The following is a 24,120-nucleotide window of genomic DNA, read 5'->3' as shown; positions in this document are numbered from 1 at the left end:
TCAGATGTTGTGTGAGTACCCTGCTCAGTTCTGGTGTTCTCTGCTGGGGTCCAGCTTAAGGATTATGCCCCAGAGTTCTCAATGGCAACCCCCCACAGCTGAGATATCTCTCTGGAACTTCAGTTGCTGTCTGTGGGAGCCAGGCCAGACCTTTCACACTTCCGCCCCTACTACCAGTCTCTATGCGGTCTCCACTTTCCGTCCTCAGTTATCAGGATTCTCTCCAGTGAATCTTCCATTGATTATTCAGAAACTTTTCCTATATTTTAGTTATAATTCCAGTTTGGTCCTGGGAGTGAGCCACCATTTTTAATCTCCCCGATTTTACATTCTTAATCTGATAATTTTATAAAAGTTTTACCTATGTATAATATCAATTCTACAAAGCTTGTTATCAAAATTAGCAGTATACCTGCGAACTTGCACCCCAGGTATCCACTTCCAACTTTTAACTGATTCTTCTGGTATTTATCTTCATATGTCTAAACAGGATGCCTATATATTGTCTTTTTTTTTTTTTTTTTTTTTGTCTTTCAGTTTTAGGAATTCCCTATTGACTTCCTACTAAGGAAGATAAAAATTTAACTCTAACAACTCTATCTTTACTATCAAAAAAACTCACCTAACCCCAACCCTACTCACAGAGTCATAGGGTAATTTCATTTGAGCAATAGTTAGTAAATGCTATTCCCTAAGCTTTATTTTTGCTATCCACTCAACTATAATTATTTTTCCTTTTCTGGAAAATATTGTGTACTTTTTAGTTAATAATTGCCTTTTTTTAAAAAAAAAAAAAAACTGACCTAGCCCTGGCCAGGTAGTTCAGTTGGTTAGAACATTGTCCCAATATGCCAGATAGGCCAAGGTTGCGGGTTTGATCCCTAGTCAGGACACATGCAAGAATCAACCAATGAATGCATAAATGAGTAGAACAACAAATAGATGTTTCACTCTCTCTCCCTTTCTCTCTTTCTAAAATCAACAAATAACACATTTTTAAAAATTACCTAGTTTCATCCTAGCCGGTTTGGCTCAGTGGATAGAGCATCGGCCTGCAGACTCAAGGGTCCCAGGTTCGATTCCGGTCAAGGGCATGTACCTTGGTTGCGGGCATATACCCGGTGGGGAGTGTGCAGGAGGCAGCTGATCAATGTTTCTCTCTCATCGATGTTTCTAATTCTCTATCCCTCTCCCTTCCTCTCTGTAAAAAAATCAATAAAATATATATTTTTTAAAAATTACCTAGTTTCTAGGAATTTATCCCTAATTCAACTTCAAACTGTGGACACACAGATATATGAGGTATTATATGGCTTTGTTAACATAGACAATCAGGGAGTGCAGGCCTTGGCCAAGATGGCACAGGGGGAGGCTTTTATACTGAGCATGCCCAAAGCTAGAAAGATGAATGATAGGGTCCAAGTGCCAAAAGCTAGCATGATAATTATATAGAAAAATACCTCCTTCTCCTTCCTATCCCTATAAGAACCACAGGATTGAGCAGGAACGGAGGATGGCCTTAGAGACAAGTATTCTCCCAGATCATGGCACCTGAATAAACCTCTTTCCTTTTTTAACAGTACCTGTCTCACAAGTTGGGCTTTGATTGCAACAGGCCATCGAGCATGCATTTTCAGTTATAGTTTTGGAGGACTCCACCAGGAGTTCTTGGACCTTGGTAAGTCCTGGAGGGCCCGGATTGGGGTCCCAGCTGCCTTTTGCAGGTTGATCCTGAGAGCTGGACTGTGAAGACTTCTCAGCACTGCCAAGAGCTTTTCTCAAGGAATTTTCCTGCACTCCTTCTCATGGCATCAGCTGCCTGAAATAACTGGCTGGTGAAAGGAAACGGGTTTCTGGGGAGCAGGTGAACTCCAAGACTGAGTAAGCGGCACACTGGGAGTGCTCTATGCTCGCTGCTTGGGCTTTGTGCTACTCGGGGCCTTAGCCATTTGGGTTCGTTTAGGACCACATGCAGTAGTGGTTGATAGGAGATAAAACACTAGGACTTGCTTGTAGGCACTTGTTTGAAACAATGGAAATATGGATCCAAGTTTTATTTATATGTTCTCACTTTGGGGTCTTGCTATGGTTATGTTTTTGGGTTTGTACTTTACTGTCACCAGAGGTGGTTCTGTTTTGACTCACGAAGGGGGCTCACTGGGCTAAATTTTAGCAAACTGGTCCATGTACAGCTATGATCCAATGACTAAGAAGGAATTGGTTTTCTATTGTAATACAGCTTAGCCTATGTATTCTTTAGACTATGGGGCCAATGTCCCCTATATGGTTTCTTAAATTACTACACCATCACACAGTTGGAATTGTTTTGCCAGTGGTCAGGGAAATGAGACAAAAATCTCTTAATATCAGGCATTTATGTCTTTACACAATAGGATTCAACAAGGGAACAACCTAAGTATGTAGAGAAGGGAATTGACTACAAAACCCCTCCCTGATAGTAAGACACAGGAAGAAAAGGAAAATGAGGAAATGAGTCTCTTTAATACCTGGAACCCAGGTGACCCAGGATTAGCAGCAGGAGGATTTCCCCTGCCACCACCCCTTCTGGAAGGTACCCTTGAAATAGGTCCAGAGGGGCAACAGCCCCACCCCTGTATGATGAAGGAATGGTCTCCCCCTCAAAGACCCAGCAGAGCACCCAATTTGTCCAGCAAGTATCCCTATCCAGAGCAGGACAATTCCCTTTGAGGCAATACTCTATAAGCAGAATAAACCAGGAAGTCTAGCCCACTGGCTACTATTGGGCCCTTACTCCATTTTCCATTTCAGATATACTGTATTAAATTGGAAGAACTCCAACCCTTCATTTCTAAGGGAGAATCCTCAAAAAATGGCAGATCTTATCACCTTAATTTTGCTACTCCTCATACAAACTGGGCAGATATACAGGGTCTGCGTAACTTCCTGCTAACAGCAGATGAAAGGCAGCTAGTTATAGATAAGCTAACAGAGACACTCACCACCTCCATTAAGAGAATCCCAATGGGACCCACAGCCCAGCTGGGTTGATTCCCTTCATAGAGCCCAACTGGGACCTGAGTAATGGGGACCTAACCTTCCTAGAACATTACAAAAGGTGCATATTGGAAGGGCTTAAGAAAAGGGTGCCTATCACGCAAAAGAGCCCAAATATGATACAGGCCATTCAAGAGAAACCAAATGAAGATCATTCTGGATTTTTAGAAAGAATCGGGCACTAGAAAATGTCCACATAGTCAATATGACTTTTACTGAGCACAGTTTTCTCTACATGCCAGACTGCTCCTTCCCATCGTTGGGCCTAGATTTACTTTATAAGTCGCATGCACAAATAACCTTTTCTCCTGAGCAGCAGCAAGTACATTTAGAAGTCCTGCTGGAACGCGCTCTCCAGCTCCAGGTGCTCCTGACTTTCCCAGAAGGACCCAGAGGTGTATTCTTCCCACCTGAGATCTGCAAGCAGGTTGATGGAGCTGTTTGGGATGATGGAACCCCAGGGAGGGCAGTTAACATCTAACCCATAAAAATTAACTGAAAAGAAGGGGTGCTGATCCCACAGAAGAAACAATACCACCTTGAAAAAGAAGCTTTAGGGGGCATTCAACCAGTATTGTAGAAATTCTTAAAATCAGGATTAATTCGGTCAGGCCAGTCTTCCTATAACACCCTCATTTGCCAGTAAAAAAGCCTCACTCTGATGAATATCGATGTGTACAGGACCTTAGGGCCATAAACAGCATTGTCCAGGACATTCATCCTACTGCCCAACCCTTATACTTTTTGACTACGGTGCCCAGGGATAGAAAGTGGTTTTTAGTCCTAGATTTGAAGGATGCTTTTTTTCTGCATCTCAACAGAAGCCCAGGCCTTTGCTGTATGAACCACAGCACAAAAGGCTAACCTCATAGCCCTCACTAAAGCCTTAGAATTATCCCAGTGAAAGCATGTTAACATCTACACAGACTTCATTGTAGTCCATGCCCATGGGGCAATATGGAAAGAAAGGAGGCTCTTAACCTCGGGGAATAAGGACATCAAACATGCAAAAGAGAAGTTAAAACAGCTAGAGGCAGTGAATCTATCAAAGCAGATTGCCAGAATGCACTGCCCTGGACACCAGAAGGACGTTCCCAAACAAGCCAGGGAAACCAAACTGCCATAAAAGCAGCAAGACAAGCCGCCCAGGGGCCACCACTTCTTGGGGCTTAAATTCTCCACTTGGACTTGTCAGACTTTAAACCCCATTCACACAGAATGAGATGAGGAACTGGCCATGAATGGGGGTTCTCTAACACTGACCCTAATTATATACAGAAGATCAGCATTCATGGAATGATCTTTCTCCCTGAAGCTCTAGTATATACCATCCTCAAACGTCTACATTATGGAAGCGATGCTTTAACAGACCCCATTAGACCACATCTGAAGGGCCTTTATTACAAAAGATCATTCAAAAGATTATCCAAGCTTGTCAGATAGGCTTGAAAAACAAGCCTAAAACAGAAAATGCCCCAACAGGAAAGGGAGTACAATATAAAGGGCTATGCCTGCTTGAGGACTTGCAAGTTAACTTTATACAGATGCCTAAAAACATAGGAAACTTTAAATTTTTATTAGATTTTGTAGACACCTTTTCTGGATGGGTAGAGGTATATCTCACTAGAACTGAGAAGGCAACTGAGGCTGCAAAACTTCTACTCAAAGGAATAATCCCTAGAGCATTCAAAGTGACAATAGACCATCGTTCACTTCAGAAATCTCCCAGAAGATAGAAGAGGCACTACAGATTCAATGAATACTACATTCATCTTGGAGACCCCAACCTACAAGGAAGACTGAGAAAAATGAACCATACAATAAAGACTTTGGTGAAAATATGCCAGAAAACACATTTGAAATGGGTCCAGGCACTCCCTACTGCCTTGTTCCAGATTAGAATAGCACCCCAAAAGGGCCTTAAAGTAATAGTTTATGGGAGACCCTTCCAAAATTCTGTTTTAGGAACATTCACTTTAGATTTAGAATATGAATACAAAAGTCAAACAATATGTACAACATTTAGGGCAAGCACTGACAACTTTGCACAAGTTTGCTTATTGCAGATCTAGCCTACTCTTCTGATGAGCCCTACACCGTTCCAGCTGGGAGACTGAGTCTTACTAAAGACCTGGAAGCTTAAGGTCCTGAGCAGCAGTTAACCAAGCAATGGACTGGTCCCTCTGCAGTCCGGTGACAACACACTTTTCCCTAAAGCCCACAGGGATCAAGCCTTGGACCCACCACACACAGTCAAGGCAGGCACTACCTGAGGATGACTTAGATTTTGCTGCTGCTGCTGAGACTGCAAGGGAAAGCTGGGCTGCACTTCTGACGGAGATTTAAAATTCCTCTTTTCAAAACTAAGTGATGATGCTACTTTTCATTTTATTGTTTTTTGACAATTGTTATGCTTTATGCTCATGCTTGGACTGATAACACCTTTGCCCACACTTCCCAGACAGTGGCTTCCTGGGCAAACGTATCCCACTGCATGGTGCGTCATCCAAAGCTCCACTCAGCATTAGATTATGGGGATCCTTTACTCTCTCCAGGTTCTGATTTCACTACACTTCCCCCTGTACTACTAGCCATACACCTTACTGAGCACTTGTTTGTCTGCACAATAGGTCTCACTTTTGAAGTCCATCTGTAACACCACCTCTTGAAATATGAAGCAATCTACCAGCTTCCCTTGCTCAGCAGTGCCGACCTCTACAACCACATATGCCACTTTCCAAATAAAGCACCTGTCTCCCTCATGTAAAGAACTCCCCTCCATTCTTGACCTCCTTTTTCCTTTAGTAGATAGCAAGAACCTCTGGACCTGGGGATGGTCAGACTACACCCCTTGACAGCAGGAGAACTACCGAAGATGAGACCTCCACCCATTTACCCTTGTAAGATTACAAGGGTCCAGTGTTTTGAAGAGTCCAGAGTTGTGAATTGTTAATATAGACAGTCAGGGAGTGCCTGGGAGTCTCCCCTCCTGGCCAAGATGGTGCAGGGGGAGGGTCTTACACTGAGCATGCCGAAAGTTGGAAAGATGGACAGAAAAAAAGCCTTCCCCTACCTATTACTATAAGAATCATGGGCTTGAGCAGGAAGGGGGATGGTCTTTGAGATGGAAGTCCACCATTCTCCCAGGTCAGGGCACCTGAATAAACTTCTTTCCTTCTGCACCAGCACCTGTCTCCTGAATCTGACTTTCATTATGGCGAGCAGCTGAACCTGTTTTTCAGTTACAGCTTCAGCTTCTTGGAAGACATTTCTCCCAAAGCCTCCTGGTAGGGGCAGTAAACTCTACTTTTACAGTATCACCCTTCACCCTCATCTGGGGAACTGACTTGGCCTCATTTTTTTTCTGAATGATATGTATTTCTTGTTATTCCCGTCATATTCCCCCTTGTCTCTTTTTTGTCCTCACCTGAGGACATATTTTTATTGATTTTTTTCAGAGGGAAAGGAAAGGAGAGGGAGAAACATAGATGTGAGAGAGAAACATTGATTGATTTCCTCCTGTACACACCCCAAATGATAACTGAACCCGCAACCTAGGTATATGCCCTGACTGGGAATCAAACCCACAAAATTTCCTTTGGTGTACAGAATGATGCTCACACTAACTGAGCCACCCAGCCAGGGTGATACTTTTGACAGAGCAAATGCGCCAGTATCTTCTAGAGAAAGAGTACATGAGAGATTACATTACTTTTTTTGAGAATTTACCTTTACCTGTCTGAAATGTCTTATCAAGTGTAAGATCAGAATAAAGACATTTTCAGACACCAAATCTTTTGGGAACCCCTAATTATCCTGTATAATAAAAGCTTAATATGCTCCGTTGTCCAGTTGGCCATTCAACCAATCAAAGCGTAATATGCTAAGATATGCTAAGGCTGCTCAACCACTTGCTATGACGTGCACTGACCACCAGGGGGCAGACAGTCAACCAGTTGCTATGATGTGCACTGACCACCAGGAGGCAGATGCTCCGACTGGTAGGTTAGCTTGCTGTTGGGGTCTGGCCAATTGGGACTGAGAGAGGGGCCAGACACGCCCTGGAACCCTCCCACGGTCCCTTCCCGGCTGGTCAACCACCTGCAACCCTCCCTGGCCCTGGTGCACCAGTGGGGCCCCTTGGCCTGGCCTGCGCCCTTTCGCAATCTGGACTAAGGGACCCCCTCCCCCAGTGCATGATTTTCATGCACCAGGCCTCTAGTATTACAGTAAAAGTGTTTGTTTACTTTTGCACAGTGGCAGGACTATTAGTTTTATTTACATTTTAATCAATATATGGTAAATATTAGTAAAAATGATATCTATATCTACATGTAAGTTCATCTTAAAATGCTGTATGAAAATTTTGACTATGAAATTAAGATCTTAGAGTTCTGGTCCCAGAATTTAAAAGGCCAAGGAAAGATTATTAGAAATCTACACAGTCCTAGCCAATTTGCCTCCGTGGATAGAGCATCAGCGTGCGGATCGAAGGGTCCTGGGTCAATTCCAGTCAAGGGCATGTACCTCAGTTGCAGGCTCCTCCCCGGCCCGGGCCCTGGTCAAAGAGCGTGCAGGAGGCAACCAATCGATGTATTTCTCTCACATTGATATTTCTCTCTGTCTTTCCCTCTCTCTTAAAAAAAATCAATGGAAAAATATCCTCATGAGGATTAAAACAAACATACAAACACATAATCTTGGGCTGTCCTTGGCTTATTTCTTCATGAAGCAAAAAGAAAAACAAGTATAAGTGTTCCACCGTGGAACAGTTGTGCAGATGAGTTTGCCTGTTCCTCCAACTCCTAGAATTTTCTCTATTTTTCCCCTAGATTTCCTCAAGTATTTCCCAACCTTTGTATTGTTACTCATTTTGGGGGGTACATTTTATTTACAAGAATGCTTTTGCTTTGAGTTCTTATAGTCACACCTTGGTCTCTTTTAATGGATGCCCTAATCTATGTAAGGACATTAGTAACTTTTTGTTTCTTCTCCCTGAAGTTTTCTGCAAGACACTTTCTTCTGTTGTTTTGATGTCCTGTATATGACATGCTTTCCTTACATATTGACATTGGCTGGGTGGTTTTTTACATTTAAGAATGAGGCTCTGGAAATTTCTGGGGGTGTGGGTTGGTGGCTGAGCATTTTCCTGTGAGGTGCTCGGGCTAGCCTGTTTCATTAACTGGGAACACCTTCCCATCTTTTATCTTAGGCTCGTCAGATTCCCTGGAGATTTCTTTAATAGCTGGCCTCCTGTCAGGAGGGTCAGGCTACCAGAACCTGGGAGCAAAGAGGAAAAGGCGGGGAGAGCCTCTACATCCAATATGGAACCCTCCACGTAATCCTTTTAGCAGAGTGGCCTCTACTGTGGCGGATGTCCCAGCTTCTGCATGCTGATGGAGAGGCAGCGGGCTGGCTGGCTCTACAGGGGAGGGAGCTAGTACTTTGATGCTTTAATAATCTTTCAACTGATCCTCCAGTTTTAGCCCCATTTCACTTTCTCCTTCCAGAAGGAAGATAGTTCCTCTTGTCAATGCCTCAGCCTTTTTGGGGTTCTTCATGATGACAACTGGGTAGTTCCCGAGATTTCCTTACTGCTGCCCTAGGATTCAGTCTTCTTGGAGGCATTTCTTCTTTTTTAAAAAAATATATTTTATTGATTTTTTACAGAGAGGAAGGGAGAGGGATAGAAAGTTAGAAACATCGATCAGCTGCCTCCTGCACACCTCATACTGGGGATGTGCCCACAACCAAGGTACATGCCCTTGACTGGAATCGAACCCGGGACCCTTGAGTCCTCAGGCCAACGCTCTATCCACTGAGCCAAACTGGTCAGGGCTCTTGGAAGCATTTCTAATTTAATTGCTAATTCAATTACAGCATCCAAAATTTTGTTGCTGTTGATGCCTCTTTGTCTTCATCCTGTTGGGCTTGTGCCATTACAATCTCTTTCGTGTCACGTAGGTGGGGACTTAGGAGCATGCAAATATGCGTGTTCAGCCTACTGCCAGATCTATGCTAATGTGCAAATTTCTTAAAATTAAAGCACCATTAGCTTGAAACCCAATGATCACACCCGTAGCCAAGATTTTCTTAAGCTTTGGATCATAAAGCATCTTTTAAATGCATACTCTTCTTTGAAGCTGATGACAACTCTGTAATGGTAGAGTATTCTTTCTGTCTTATAGCTGAGAAAAATTAAAGAAGAAGAGGCTCACATACTTTATCTAAAGCAGAGGCAGCATACAGACCAAATCTGGAAGGCCTTTTAAAAAATCAGAACTGATTATAAACATTAAAAAGCAGACCTTGCATTAAAAAGTTCAGTTTTCAAAAGCTCTTAGAAAACAAACAAACCAGAAAATGGGGCAACACTGGGCACACACTCTCCAAGGTGATGCGCTTTTGGAGCTGAATCAGTTGCTCCTTTCAAGGGAGCATCCAGTTTACCTCTGCCTCCAGCCAGTTCCTCCACATCTGCTAGCAGGAGACATTTGAATTTGAGACCAGATGGGAAGAAACCACTTTATTTGTAAACACAAAATGGAACTTCATACATATGCAAAAAAAATCTATACTGCAAGCTACTTCTCTGGGTCCTACCAGCGTCCACCTTGTCTAGGTTACATGGTTACCCCAGAGACTAGAAACACGAATAACACGCACAAATACACGCAGAGAATATGCATATTTTGCCCCACCCCCAAGTTGCATACACTTGTGTAAACATTTGCTGATTGGTAAAACATGTCCAGTACTGCAAACAAATGTGCAGGGGTTGGGGTGGGAAGAAATGAAGTCACTAAAACAGCAAAAGGGTACTTTACCTGGCTGGGTCATCAAGGTGGCATTCAATAAATCCCCCAGTGCCTCGAATGAGGGAGAGGGAAGAGGAACATTCAGATGCAATGGTGTTTGTTTTTTTCTCTTCTTACATTAATAAAGCCTTTAAAATTTTTTCTTTATTGATTGATTTTAGAGAGATAGGAAGGGAGAAAGAGAGGGAGGGAAACATCAATTTGTTATCTCACTTATTTATACATTCATTGGTTGATTCTTGTATGTGCCCTGACTGGGAATTGAACCTGCAACCTTGGTGTATTGGGAGATGCTCTAACCAAGTGAACTGCATGGCCATGGCCAAGCCCCTCCCCACTTTTCCCACCTGTAGTAAAACTGAAAAGGATATCACAGTCCAGTTTGAGTTTAAATTTTCTTCTCAGAGTCCTCTAAATAACAGCAGCTCTCAAAACCCAGCTCCAGTTTAGTGGCTAGCCAGCAGTGTTACTGTGAAGATTCTACCTTTCAGAACTTCAGTTTCTCCATCTGTGACTGGAGGCTCCAGATGATATCCCCAACTCTGCTTGTCTAATCTCCCAGACCTTCACCTGTTTCTTCATTGAAGATAGTCTGATATTTTCCAGTTGGGCTGGACTGTCCTGGGTATGTGTAGTGGTGGTAGGGGGAGGGGAGATAGGGGACTATTGCTGTTTGCATGCTCAGCATTTGTGGAAAAAGATGCCATAGCCAGCTTTAGAAGGCACAAAACTAGGTTTGTTTGTGTGTGTGTGTGTGTGTGTTTAGTTAAGTTAGGTCTTTATTTAGGAATCTCATCTGCCAACTGAGCGTTTCCCACCAACACGGGGAGCAGAAACCATCACAGGCTTCAACCCTTTGCTCAGGCGCAGCCTTTGAGGGAGCCCTAGCAGCAGCCAGTGCTGTCTTTTTAGGCACTTGCTTAGCCTTTTTTTTGCTTCCTTGGCAGCCCTGATAGCTTGTTCTCGTTGACTTTCCTAACTTCAGGTTTCTGGTTCCTCTTGGCCATTATATCAGCAAGAGATGCACCAGTGATGGCCCTCTGGAATCTGACTGCACAGCGGGTTCTTTTCTTTTGAATTTCTTCTGTCCATTTTTGTGCTCTCTTCTGTAGAGGACAGTCCAGTTTATCTGCCCAGGATTCCTCTTGGAAAGGAATGCCGACTCGAATTTTGCATTAAGAAACTGGAAAACCTTCTCGTTGGTGTAGCGCCTCCTGTGTCCCCCGCCTCCCGTGTCCGGGGTAGATCTTGTACCCACTGAAACCGCACAGCTCGACCTTCATGTCTACAGCTGCCGGAGAGCAGGAAAGATGGTAAGAGAACAAAACTAGGTTTTGAAGATCAAGTAAATTCTTCTGCTGACTCAGAAGGATCTCAACATCCTACTGATCATTTTACTCTCAATGGTCCTTAGAGAAGCATTTGCTTAACTCTACATCCAGGCCATGGCAACCTCCTGGAGGAGAGGGCCCCACCTGCTGACATTAAGGCCTTGTGGGCGGGTGGGTGGAGATGCAGGCGTGGTGGTTCAAGCCAATCAAAACACTGCATCGTTAACTGCATGGAAGAACCAGAGTGCAGAGTGAGTGCAGTGACCCAGCTCTCCATTTGTCCACAATTATTGAGTGCCTGCTCTGTGCCAAGGCACGGTGTGTTTGAGCCCTGGAGGTCAGAAAACGGATAGCTCATGCCCAAAGCTTAATACAGTAGGTCTCAATCAAGGATTAGAGCAGAGGTGGGAAAACTACAGCCCAGGCAGCCACCTGCTTTCAAAATAAAGTTTTATTGGAACACCAGCCACGCCCATTCATTTAAGAATTGTCTATGGCTGCTTCTGCTCTACCACAGCAGGGCTGAGTCCTGCAGAGCATATGGCCTAAAATATTTACTATCTGGCCCTTTACAAAAACGTTTGCCGATCCCAGTGTTAAAGGAAAGCACTTTTAATGCATAACCGAGAGGTGATCAGGGAACAAATGATTTGCAAATGAAGTCTAAGAGAGAGAGAGAGAGAGAGAGAGAGAGAGAGAGAGAGAGAGAGAGAGAGAGGAGGGACTGGCTGAATTAGTGACAACAAAGGAGCATGAATTATATGACGCTTGATTACTCTGAAGAGGTAAGCCACAATAAAATTGCTTGGGACTTACATTTAACATATGCAATTTAACTGCATGCAACTGGTTTAAAACAAAAAGCTACTTGATCTGCCGAGTGGAAAAAGAGCGATGAGCCCCAGCCTCTAAAGGAAACTGGCTGTGACAAGCCCACATGCAAACGAGGGATAGCCGTGTAGAGGTGCCAAAGGCCTGCTCCTGGTAGCCTTGGCTCTGCTTGGCTTTTCCTTTCGGGCACACTCTGGCTTTTGAAACCAGCTGCACAGGTTCACAGCTCCACAGCAAGGCCCTCTTTCAATGAACAGGTCAGAATGGTTTGCATGTCACACTCTGTGTTTTAAACAAATAAAGAGAAGCTCCTTAATCACTTGGGGTTCGTCACAGCAGTCTGTTTTCTTTGCTATTTGAAATACCAACTGAAATCATACTGATATTAATTGAATTCTTTTTTTATTTTTTAAATTGATTTTTAGAGAGAGTGGAAGGGAGGGAAAGAGACAGAGAGGGAAACATCAATGTGAGAGAAACACATCGATTGGTTGCTTCCCCAAAATGCCCCGACCTGGCCAAGGATCAAGCCTACAACCAAGGTATGTGCCCATGGCCAGAACCAAACCCGGGGCTCTTCAGTCTGAGGGCTGATGCTCTATCCACTGAGCCAAACCAGCTAGGGCTGAAATCTCTTTTTTTTTCTCTGCTTCCCAATAACCCTCAGAAACAATGGCAAGTGCTCATGCCAAGTGGCACAGCCTTAACCATCCTCTGCAGGCTTTCCCATGTCAACGCTGCTAGTCCAGCAGCTTCCCACTCTCAAGGCTGGGCGAGTGAACTACGGGACAGGCTGAAATATTTCTGAAGGAAAAGCTCATTATGTGCAATTAGCCATAGCCTGGCCGTGTGGAAACTGTAATTAATGAGTGTTTGTAGTGAGTTCTTGCCGCCTCGTTCTCCAACGTGGCAGATAAACCTGAAGGTGCTGCTGCTGAAAGCACCCTGATGTGAGTGACAGGAAAAGCAGGCTCGCTTCCAGCAGAAGATGCCAGGACGGGGCTGGACATCAGCTGCTGAGAGAATGAAGGGATCCTGTGCCAGGGCGACTGAGCCACGCTGTGGATGCTGCGGGGATGCAGAGCACACGCTGCTTGGGGGGAGGGCTTCGCCACGCCAGGCCACTGTCCTTCCCTGTGGAGGTCTTAGGCGCAGCCACTCTCACTCGCTGACGGGGCACTCCGAGGCAGGAAAGGGTGTGTACAAACACCAAGCCTGTTTTGAAAAGCCCACTGTAGAAACCATGCTTAAAAATGGAATTTGGCTGTATTCCAGGAAACCAGTTGCATTTCAGGAAGGAAATTAAACTAAAAAATAAGGAAACAGTCCATGTGCGGGCCCTCCCCAGGGCAGAAGAGGGCCCGGGTGTTGTACCATCTCACTTGCATGGAGCAGCGCCATGCATGCTTCCACATGCTGAGAAGGGAGGCTGTGCACTACGCGGGACGTACACACCCCACGGAGAGTTCACATGCAGCAACACATTCCTCATCTGACTCAGGACACAGGCTCTGTGGGCCGGAGATGGCAGTCCAGCCTGAAAATGCTGGGAGCAAAGTCCTAATGTTTTCCAAAAGCACTTTCTTGCATCTTGTGACAAAACAAAACAAAACAGCAGAACCTCAAATCCATATGCCGGTTCATTAGGCTGCTTTTTCAACCCCCACGCCCCCAAAACACCGCCCTAGGGGACAGCTATGTGTCTTTGCTGATAGCAAAGAGGTTTTTATGAGTCAAAGAATGATGTACAAAAGTTGATGTACCACACACTAAAAATACCCCCACATAATCCCGAGATGCGTTGGTGGGTCTTTCCCCTCTAGCTCTTGTGTGGGGGACTGGCCACAGTGCTCTTCCTGCGAGTTACTCCTCCATCTGGGCCCAGGCCTCCTCTGCCTTCTGGTAGTACTGGTTGGCCAGCCGGCCCTTCAAGGCTTCCATCGCTGCCTCGGCTGCCTGGGTGTACAAGTCGCCTGAAAGACAGCAAAGCAGGCCTCAAACAGCTGAACCACCTGGTGTTTTGGCCAGCCCAGTATCCCCTACCCTCCCTGGGAACAGCACCCCAATACTACTAATTCCCTCTCCCTCCACATGACCTGGGTGGGGCTCTGGGTGGTCATGCGATCTGAGTCTGGCCAAACAAAGTACCCTCCTCATTCCCCACCAGGCTACAGAGACTGGCTCAGACGGAGGCACAGCCAATCAGAGTAAGCCATCTCAATGAGTACCAGGACTGGCGTAAGGGGCGGGTGGGTGCTTCCATCTGAGCCAATGAGAAGCAGGCTGAGGCCTTTTGCAGGACCATTTGGAGAATGTATGTAAGTGGAAGAAACAAAGATTACAGACAGCCACATGTCAGTTCTGGACAGGTTTGGCCACCAAATGAATTTGTGCCACATGAGCAAAAACACTGGTTTTTCAGAGCTTCTGAGATTTAGAAATTCCAAATAAAGAATTACAGAATTGCTTAATTTTTTATACACCCTTAACATTTTTTTTAAACTTAGCCTCATCCCCCATACCTGTGAAATAAGAGAATAAGGAGTTCAGCATGTTTATTATATAACAGAAAAAAAATCTAATGTGTGTGTCAACTGCTGAATGGATAAACAGAATATAGTACATTTGTACAATGGAATATTATTAGGCAATAAAAAGGAATGAAGTACTAATACATGCTACAACATGGATGAACCTTGAAAGTATTATGCTCTGTGAAAGAAGCCAGACACAAAAGCCACGTATTGTATGATTCTCTCTTTATGAAATGTCCGGAATAGGTAAATCCACACAAAAAATAGGCTAGTGATTTGCAGGAATGGAGGGGGGCAGGAAGTCACTGCTACCAGGGACTGGCTTTCTCTTCGGCGTGGTGGGAGTATTCTGGACTGAGATAGTGGTGCTGGTTGCTCAACATCGTGAAGAGACTAAACACCACTGAACTTGTACATTTTAAAATGGTGAATTTTGCCGAAACCAGTTTGGCTCAGTGGATAGAGCGTCAGCCTGCAGACTGAAAGGTCCCAGGTTCGATTCCGGTCAGGGGCACGTACCTTGGTTGCGGGCACATCCCCAGTGGGTGGTGTGCAAGAGGCAGCTGATCGATGTTTCTCTCTCATCGATGTTTCTAACTCTCTATCCCTCTCCCTTCCTCTCTGTAAAATATCAATAAAATATATTTTAAAAAAAATAAAATAAAATGGTGAATTTTAGGTTAGGAAAATGTCAGTTCAATTGATTTTTAATAGTAAAAAAAAAAAAAAAACACCCTAAAACCCAAGCCCCTGATATATTACCATTAAAATAAAAATGCTCATCTGCATACCAGCTCCATGAAGCCCCCTAAGCCAGCACCATGTCAGATCCAGCCTGGCACAATGGAGGGCCTGTAGGCATCTGAAAGCAGAGCCGCAGCCTGCGTCTCTCTGCCCAGCCTCCCCCCACCCCCCCGCCCCACACCTCAGGGGCAGGTCTACCCGACCCTACCTGATCTCTGCGGGTCCTTCTGCAGCCGGAAGCCGCCCACAAACAGCATCTCGGCCTCCCTGGCCAGTAGCGCATATCGGGGTTCGTCTTGCATCCCGTCATACTCTCCGCCCTCGTCACAGTCTGTTTTCTCCAGGGCAGTGCTGTACCAGTGCAGAGCCTCTGGCCAGTCTTGGGACCTTGGCAGGAGATAAAGAGGAAAAGAGGGAGGTTACCTTGGCAACCGGGCAGGAAGGAGAAGGCCCAGCGGCTGGAGGAGCAAGTCCGGGATCCCAAGGGGGCCACCACCTATGAATCCTGACTCAGCACCAGATGCCACCACATCGAGGGGCATCGCCCACATCTCAGGTTACATATCTGTGAGAGCAGCCGCTCACTGTCCCTGTCAAGGCTGGTGTACTGCCACAGCTCTCCAGCAATGGTGCGGAGCGGTTTCCCGTTTGAGCACAATAGCACCTGGGGCCAGCATTCACAGCGGCTGGCACCAGTCTGTCCTATGACTGGGTAAGAGGAGGTGAGTGGGGCCCCTTTGCCAAGGCCTCCAGATCATGTGAGAGAATGGTCATCTGTGGCCTATCTCACGCTAGGCCTGTGCAGCTGGCACTGGCAGGCTCCCGGGAGGAGCCGGCTCCCTCTCTGCTCTGCCCCTCTAGCCTCAGCTCTTTCTGCTGCTGCAGCATGTGAATGGCCAACTCACGCAGGTTCTAAGCAAATTGAAACACACAAGACTGAGCAAGCAGGGTAGCAGCTTTCTCTTTGGGCACACTAACTGTATTCTGGGCGCGTGAGCATGCAGGGGTCCTCAAACTGCGGCCCACCGGCCACATGCAGCCCACCGAGGACATTTATCCTGCCCGCCGGGTGCCGCTGCCTGTCCTGTTAGCAGCCGACTCGTCCTGGGCCTGCAGTGCGCATAGGAATTTGTTCATAGTTTTTTTTTTAAACTATAGTCCGGCCCTCCAACGGTCTGAGGGACAGTGAACTGGGCCCCTGTTTAAAAAGTTTGAGGACCCCTGGTATAGCATGCTGGGAAAGAGCAGAGAGATGCTGGCCAGAAGGCTCTGGTCTCATGAAACGTTCCCAGAAAACAGCTACCAGGACTTGCTGGCCTCTCCTCTGGGTGCTCCCTGGCCTGGCTCAGCCCTAGGTTTAGCTCCTGCTAATCTCCCCCCATGCCAGGCTTTCTGTTCCCAGACACACCAGCTCCCATCTGCTCCTTGCCTTTGCCCACACCTGGCTCCTCAGCGCCTGTGCCTCTTTTCAGAGACGCCGTCTCCAACACCCCATTTCTTACGATGGCTTCAGTCTGTTTACTCAGACTGAGTACAGTTTCCCCGAAGACACTGTCGGCCCCAGGAAGGCAGGGACCGCCGGCAGGTAAACACATGCTGGCCAGGATGGCCTTCAGGAGCTAACCTTGACTCCACTTTATTTTACAGAAAAGGGAACTCTTCTGAAAATTATTAGTGACACATCTACCAAACTGAGGTTTTAACATTTGTCTGGAAGCCACTGAACTATATTGCAGCCCTTTCGCCTCTGGTCTTGACCCTCCCTGGTCTTGCCAGGCAAAGCAGATCTACCCGAAACTTGAATGAGAAAGAGCGGAAGGGCCTGATATACCCTCCCACCTCCCCTCGACGCCACACCCAGGGGCAGGGTGCCCACCCTGTGTTAGAATTTCCAATGACTTTTCCTTCCCCTATTTGGGGGTAACTTCTGAGAAGGTGAAAATTTGGGCCTCCATGGGGCCCTGCCTTACCCGAGTGGCCCTTAATTAACGCTCCCTGAATGGAAGAGGCTGGAGCAGCTTGGAATGAGGAAGAAGAATAAAAAAATGACTGTAGTAAAAGCTATATTAAAAAAAGTTTAAAGATTAAACTACATAAATATTAAAAAATCAATGTATCCCCAAGCCCATAAACAGAGTCACCAAGTGACCCTGTCCCCCCACATCTGTAGTAGTTATCTCTGAAAAAAATCTTAAGCCAGCTCATATGCCAAAGAGTTCATAGCATTAACATCTGAAAAATTCTTACAAATCAACAACAAAAACTATCATGTCAGAGAAAAAGGCAAAATCACAAGAACCCACACAGCAATGATCTGTAGGTGCCCAGCACCAGCACCTGCCAGGGTGGGCTTCCCCGTCACACTCATGGGCACCACGTACACTGGCATCTGACCTGCACAGCCATGTGTGTCATTCTGTTCACCTCCCTTCCGTGACAGTGTATGTAGTCCTGAGTCCACTAAGAAGCAAGCCATGTGACAGGCCACTGCAGGAGAAGCCGGAAGACCTGGGCTCCGCTCTGCCACATGCTCCGTCTGTGACCATGGCAAGTCCCCTCACCTCTCAGAACTAGTTATTCATAAAATGGGCCACACATCCCTGGCCTGTCTGTGCCAAAGAGATGTGTTGGCTCATCATTCATTCAAACAACCACTGAGCCAGGCCCTGCACGGAACACTGGACTGCAGACAGCGAGACCGGTTCTCGTTCTCAGTGAAATAAAATCACCAGGGAAAGAGCAGTCCGAATACCAGGGAGCAATAGAGCAGGTACATTTTTGCACGATATGTAGGAGGCCACGTATCCAGATGGTTCAGGCCTGAGAGCTTGATGTGATAGAGCCACGACCCTGACTTTCCTTCTACACCCAGTGAGAGGGACATGCAACCTTGACTTGAAGAAGAGGAACTGCCAGGCTGCTCCCCCTGGAGGTTTAGAGGATGACTGTGCTCACTCTGCTCCCTTCCAGGAGCCGTGGGATTAGAACTCGCTCTTCCTACTTTCATTAACGCAGTGCGGAGCCCAGCAGGAACCCCAGGAGAACCACAGGACATCAGCAATGGGTCCCTCTACGACAAGCATGTCAAACTTGTGGCCTGCGGGCTGCATGTGGCCCACAACAAATTTTTGTGGCCCAGCCAATATAACGGTATGTAAAACACATTTTAACAAAAATTTCATAACTTAATTTTTACAATATCCTGTTATACATAATTATTAATAATGAACTACAACGTTCTCTAATGACTGATGACTATAATTGTGTTGCATTCATTTCCCTTAGGCGCCTTACATGCACCGTTTCTCTCCACTAATATCAGCAGCGAGTATTTTAGCAGCCGATGGCCACGTCTTTAGTCTTGTACTGACTTGTTTGGTGTGCGCAACAGGAAATAATTTGCTTTCAGTGAACAAGAAAAATAGGTTTATTTTTGTTACGCTTATTCATTTGTGCAGTTATTCAGTGTCTGGTAAGTTAATGTTCAAGAAAAAAAGATTCATTTTTATTAAAATGTTCTATTATTGTAAGTTAACGATGACTCATTTATTTCAGCCCTTTGTATTCAGCATGTCTCTACTGAAATAAACCTACATTTCTATGAAAATTGAAGCTTTTGTTTTTTTTGCAGTCACATACACTTACACCTTGTTTATTTGGCCCATGTTAGCCTTTGAGTTTGACATGATTGCTTTACGAGTTCAATTCCCCCACTGTCCTCTGCTCAGCCTGGACTTCTGGGACGACTCACTGGTCAAGCCAAGGAGATGAGATGGAGCCGGGCCACCGGCCCCTCCCGCCCCTCCTCCCCCTGCACAAACCAGCCTGAGCGGCAGCTAAGGAAGAGTTAGCACCTGCAGCCCTGCCTTCAGGAGGCTCAGCCACCCTGGGAAACTACTCCAGGCCTGAGCTCACCCTGGGCTTGCTTCCTTCCCACTCCCTCTCAGAAGGGAAAAGTAAAAGTAGGAAGAGTAAATTCTAATCACCACATCCTAACATGTAGGGACACCACCCTGGGCCCAATGCTGCATATCCTTTCAGACTCTTTCTCAGGAAAATCTTTACCTCTACAGGCTAAGCTGGCTGCATGTAGCTCATGCTTTCTGGGCCAGCCACAGTGAGAATTACATCTCATTTAACCCTCACACAACAATCCTAGGATGCAGGTTCTACAATTATTCCCAGTTTACACAATGAAGAACCTGAGGCCAGGGAGGTAAAGTAACTTGCCACGGACTGGAACGCAGTGGGGAGCCGAGCCCGAAACCCAGGTCTGTACTGATACCGGAGGGGAAGCTCCCACCTGGAACCCGGTTCCCACCAACCCCCGCTGAATGGCGGCCACAGTACCTGTCTGGGCTGAGGTTCTGGCCAGTATCAAAAGCTCGTGCCACCAAGATCATGGACTGTCTGTCACCAGCTCCAGCCGCCTTCAGTAAGTAATCAAATCCTTTGGTTTTGTTTTCTTCCGTCTCCTGTCGATACCAACCAGAGGGGAGAGGAAGAAAATGAGGCCTGCACTGGAGGGGCTGCCGGGCCCACTGGCCAACCTCCTCCCATTGAGTGCTGTGAGAGTGCTGGGCTGGGGCTGCTGTAGAACTGCACATCGTGAGAAAGAACAGGGCGAGCACCTGTGGCATGAGCTCCTTGGGTGCCCATCGGGAAGGAGAGATGGAAGCTTAGCTCGCTCCTGCTCACTGCCGTCTATCGGCTCTGTCTTCCAAGGAGCCACTCACGTCCTGCCTCCAACAGGGCAGGGATCTCTGCTCCCACTCTTTAAGACATTTTAGCAGCTTTACTGAGACATAATTCACATACCATATAATCCACCCAGTGAAAGCATACAAATCAATAGTTTTAGCATATTAGTACAATGTGCAACCATCACTGTAACAATTTCAGACAACCAAAACACCATACCCCTTCATCAACAACTCCAAATTGCCCCATCCTACCCAGCCCTGGGCAACAACTGTTTCTCTCTCTCTTTTATTCTTTTCAGAGAGGAAGGGAGAGGGAGAGAAAGATAAACACCAATGATGAGAGAGAATCATTGATCGGCTGCCTCCTGCACGTCCCTTATCAGGATCAAGCCAGCAACCCAGACATATGCCTTACTTGGAATCGAACTGTGACCACTTGGTTGGCGCTCAACCACTGAGCCACACCAAGCCAGGCTCATCTATCATCTGTTTCTAGAGATTTCACTATTCTGGACATTTAATATAAATGTAATCATATAATATGTGGCTGGCCTCTTCCATTGGCATAAAGCATTCAAGGTTCATCTATGTTGTAGCAGGTATTAATGCTTCATTCTTCTTATGGCCAACTAACATCCTATTGTGTAGATATACCACATTTTGATTATTCGGCCCTGGCCAGTGTGTTCAGTGGTTAGAGTGTTGGCCTGTCCACCCAAGGATCATGGGTTCAATTCCAGATCAAGGGTATGCTCCCTGCCCCTAATCAGGGCGCATGCAGGAGGCAACCAGTTAACGTGTCTCTCTCACATTGATGCTTTTCTCTCTTTCTCTCCCCCTCCTTCCCTCCCTCCTTTCCACTCTCTCTGAAAAGCAATGGAAAAAATATCTTCAGGTGGGGATTAACAACAAAAAAGTATCACTCCCTAGTTATTTCACTACATGCTACCTATTATCTATGGTCTTGATTCTGATGATTGTGCCTTGGGGCTGCCCTGTGCTGTGTAGGGTATTCAGCAGCATCCCTGGTCTCCACCTACTACTGCCAGTTGCATTCACAGAGTTGCGACAAACAAAAATGTCTCTAGACATAGCCAAGTGTCCCCTGGAAAGAGGGAGGGCAGAATGGCTGGCTGAGAACCACTGGTTTTTGAAACTGTGTGGTGAATGCACTATAAAACCGTGTCTTCTGCACATTTCCTCCCAATGCTGTGCTCAGTGATGTCATACTTATCATGAAATTGCCCACATTTACACCACAGAAAGCGGAAATTGCTACAAGTCAAGGTTTGAGTAATTGTCTTTTTGACTGTCTTGGTGGAAAAAGAGATGAAAAAATATTCATAACGCAGATTAACTTAAAAGCGTTGGTGCCTGTCATTACATTGTGCTAGCACAGGAAACTGAAGAAACATTCTTCAGTATTATCAGCAATGAAGTTGCTCCTTTATCAGTGGCAAATAAACGAACTTCCGGTTCTGACAGAGATCTTCCTTATGCAGAAGACACAGTTTTATAGTGCATTCACCACACAGTTTCAAAAACCAGTGGTTCTCAGCCAGCCATTCTTATTTCACCTTCATCTTACATACTAAAGTAAATGAAAGTTTCAACCAATATTTCAATGACAGTATTTATGTCAGAATGTCACACCTCCATCAGTTGCAACCATAAGTGGGTAGCAGATATAAAGTTCCACAATAAGTACCGAAGCATCCTGTGAGAATGCCCTGACTATATCGAATTTACAATAGTCTTTTTAAAAACTATATATTTTATTGACTTCAGAGAGGAAAGGAGAGGGGGGGAGAGAGAGAAACATCAATGATGAGAATCGTTGATCCGCTGCCTCCTGCACGCCCCACACGGGGGATTGAGCCTGCAACCCAGGCATGTGCCCTGACCGGGAACTGAATCCTGACTTCCTGGTTCATAGGTCGATGCTCAACCACTGAGCCACCGGCCGGGCAACGATGGAGTCTTTTTATGCCCTGGCCATTGTGGCTCGGTTAGTTGGAGTGTCCTCCCATATACTGAAAGGTTGAGCATCCTGTGATAATGGACTGAATATATGGAATTTACAAGAGAGTATTTGTTCTTTTGTTAATCCTCACCCAAGGATATTTTTTGCCATTGATTTTCAGAGAGAGTAGAAGGGAGGGAGGGGGGCAGAGGGCAAAGGGGACACCGGGGGAGGGGTGGTAGAAGAGAGAGAAACATCGACTGGTTGCCTCTTGCACATGCCCTAACTGGGGCCTGGGATCGACCTGCAACCCAGGTATGTGCCTTTGACTGGGAATTGAACCCATGACCCTTCAGTGCCTGGGCTGATGCTCTACCACTGAGCTACACTGGCCAGGGCTACAGTAGAATATTTTTATGCCCTGGCTGGTATGGGTCGGTTGGTTGGAGCGTCGTCCTTATACTGAAAGGTTGCGGATTTGGTTGCTGCTCGAGGTGTATATGGAAGGCAACCAATCAATGTTCTCTCAAAATGTCTGTCTGTCTCTCTCCCTCCCTTTCACTCTCTCTAAAATCAATAAGCAGATCCTCAAGGTGAGGATTTGAAAAAAAAAATGGCAGAAAAAAGAGTACTTTTTTATTTTTTATTAAGTATTATATGTGTACATATCTTACCATTGAAAAAGAGTACTTTTATTATTATTTGTAAATTGCTCCACATTCTTTTTTTAAAATATATTTTTATTGATTTCAGAGAGGAAGGGAGAGGGAGAGAGAGATAGAAACATCAATGATGAGAGAGAATCATTGATCGGCTGCCTCCTGCACGCCCCCTACTGGGGATCGAGCCTGCAACCGGGGCATGTGCCCTTGGCCGGAATTGAAGCCAGAACCCTTCAGTTCACAGGCCGACGCTCTATCCACTGAGCCAAACCAGCTAGGGTGCTCCACATTCTTTTATTTATTTATTGAATTTATTGAGGTGACATTGGTTAACAAAGTTATATAGGTTTCAAGTGTACAATTCTATAGTACATCATTTGTATATTGCATTGTGTTCATCACCCCAAGTGTTCCATGTTCTTTATGTCAGTAAAGTTTATAATAAACTTATATACAGATGGTGCACACCTTTCCTCCCACCCGAGAGCCAGCGGGTAAACACCCCTGCACAGCACTGGCTGACTGTGCGCTGGTCGGCCCCGCTCACAAGGAGCATGGAGTGGGCGACACGTCACCGGCCGTCAGATCCCCTCCTGGCACCCAGCCTGCCCTCACCGTCTAACATCCACAGAACCGGCTGTGGGTTATCCCAATAATCGACCTGACTGAACCACATGACACTGTCAATATTTTACCATCCCTGACCTACAAAAATGGTAGTTTTGTGAAGTTCAACTTCGTGTGTACAAGGCTAGTCACTGCAGCAATTTTTGTGATATCCAAAGAATAGAACCCACCCAAGTGCCCAGCAACAGGGCACAGGTTGGTAAGCACGTGGCACCCATGCAACAGGTCACGCAACAGGGAGCTTTCTCTACACCATGAGGGGAAAAGTCTGCAGGACACTGTCCGGTGAGAAAACCTAGGGCCAGGGGAGCATGTGGCAGGCTAACTTTGGAGAAAAACAGGGTGAAAATACGCTGTGTTGGTATAAGGAAACCCTGTGCACTGGGTTAAACAGTGTCCCTCCCCATTCATGTCCACCCAGAACTCCAAAATGGGACCTGATTTGGAAACAGGATTTTTGAAGATGTTAAGTTGTTAATTAGTTAAGCTGAGGTCATCCTGGGGTAGTGCAGGCCCTAAATCCCATGTGACTGGCATCTTTTTTTTTTTAAAATCCTCATCCAAGGATATTTTTTCCATTGTTTTCTAGCGAGAGTGGAAGGGAGGAAAGAGGGGGAGCAAGAAAGAGAAACATCCACATGAGACACATCACTTGATCGCCTCCCACATGCGCCCCAACTGGAGTGGGGAACCTGCAACCAAGGTACATGCCCTTGACCAGGAATGGAACCCAGGACCCTTTAGTCCGCGGGCTGACGCTCTAAGCACTGAGCAACCCTGCCAGGGCATGACTGGTATCTTTATCAGAGAAGAGACAGAGATGGAGATGGACAGAAGGCCATGTGAAGACAGATGGAGAGGGGTGTGATGA

The 24,120-nt window shown here is 46.0% G+C and overlaps 1 protein-coding gene and 1 pseudogene across 7 annotated transcripts in view; both read right to left on the bottom strand.

The window, feature by feature from the left end:
* Nucleotides 1–10,623: 10,623 nt before the first annotated feature.
* The window catches only part of EEF2K (eukaryotic elongation factor 2 kinase), a 62,257-nt gene continuing 48,760 nt past the window's right edge, over nucleotides 10,624–24,120 (bottom strand). For all 6 annotated transcript variants that reach the window (XM_080682707.1, XM_080682710.1, XM_080682712.1 and 3 more), the window contains 3 exons: nucleotides 19,645–19,769; nucleotides 15,503–15,681; nucleotides 10,624–13,989 (listed from right to left, as the gene is read on the bottom strand). In XM_080682707.1, the coding sequence (XP_080538833.1) occupies nucleotides 13,880–13,989; nucleotides 15,503–15,681; nucleotides 19,645–19,769 (414 nt within the window). In that variant the 3' untranslated portion in view covers nucleotides 10,624–13,879. The remainder of the gene's footprint in view (nucleotides 13,990–15,502; nucleotides 15,682–19,644; nucleotides 19,770–24,120) is intronic.
* On the bottom strand, nucleotides 10,647–11,137 carry LOC308255369 (large ribosomal subunit protein eL24-like; annotated as a pseudogene). The gene has a single exon. The product of its transcript is annotated as a large ribosomal subunit protein eL24-like (transcript).

This window comes from Plecotus auritus (assembly GCF_963455305.1).
Source record: "Plecotus auritus genome assembly, chromosome: 7".
NCBI classification, from domain to species: Eukaryota; Metazoa; Chordata; class Mammalia; order Chiroptera; family Vespertilionidae; genus Plecotus; species Plecotus auritus.
Note: the sequence above shows the minus strand (reverse complement) of the source record. Positions and strands in the feature narration are given on the sequence as shown.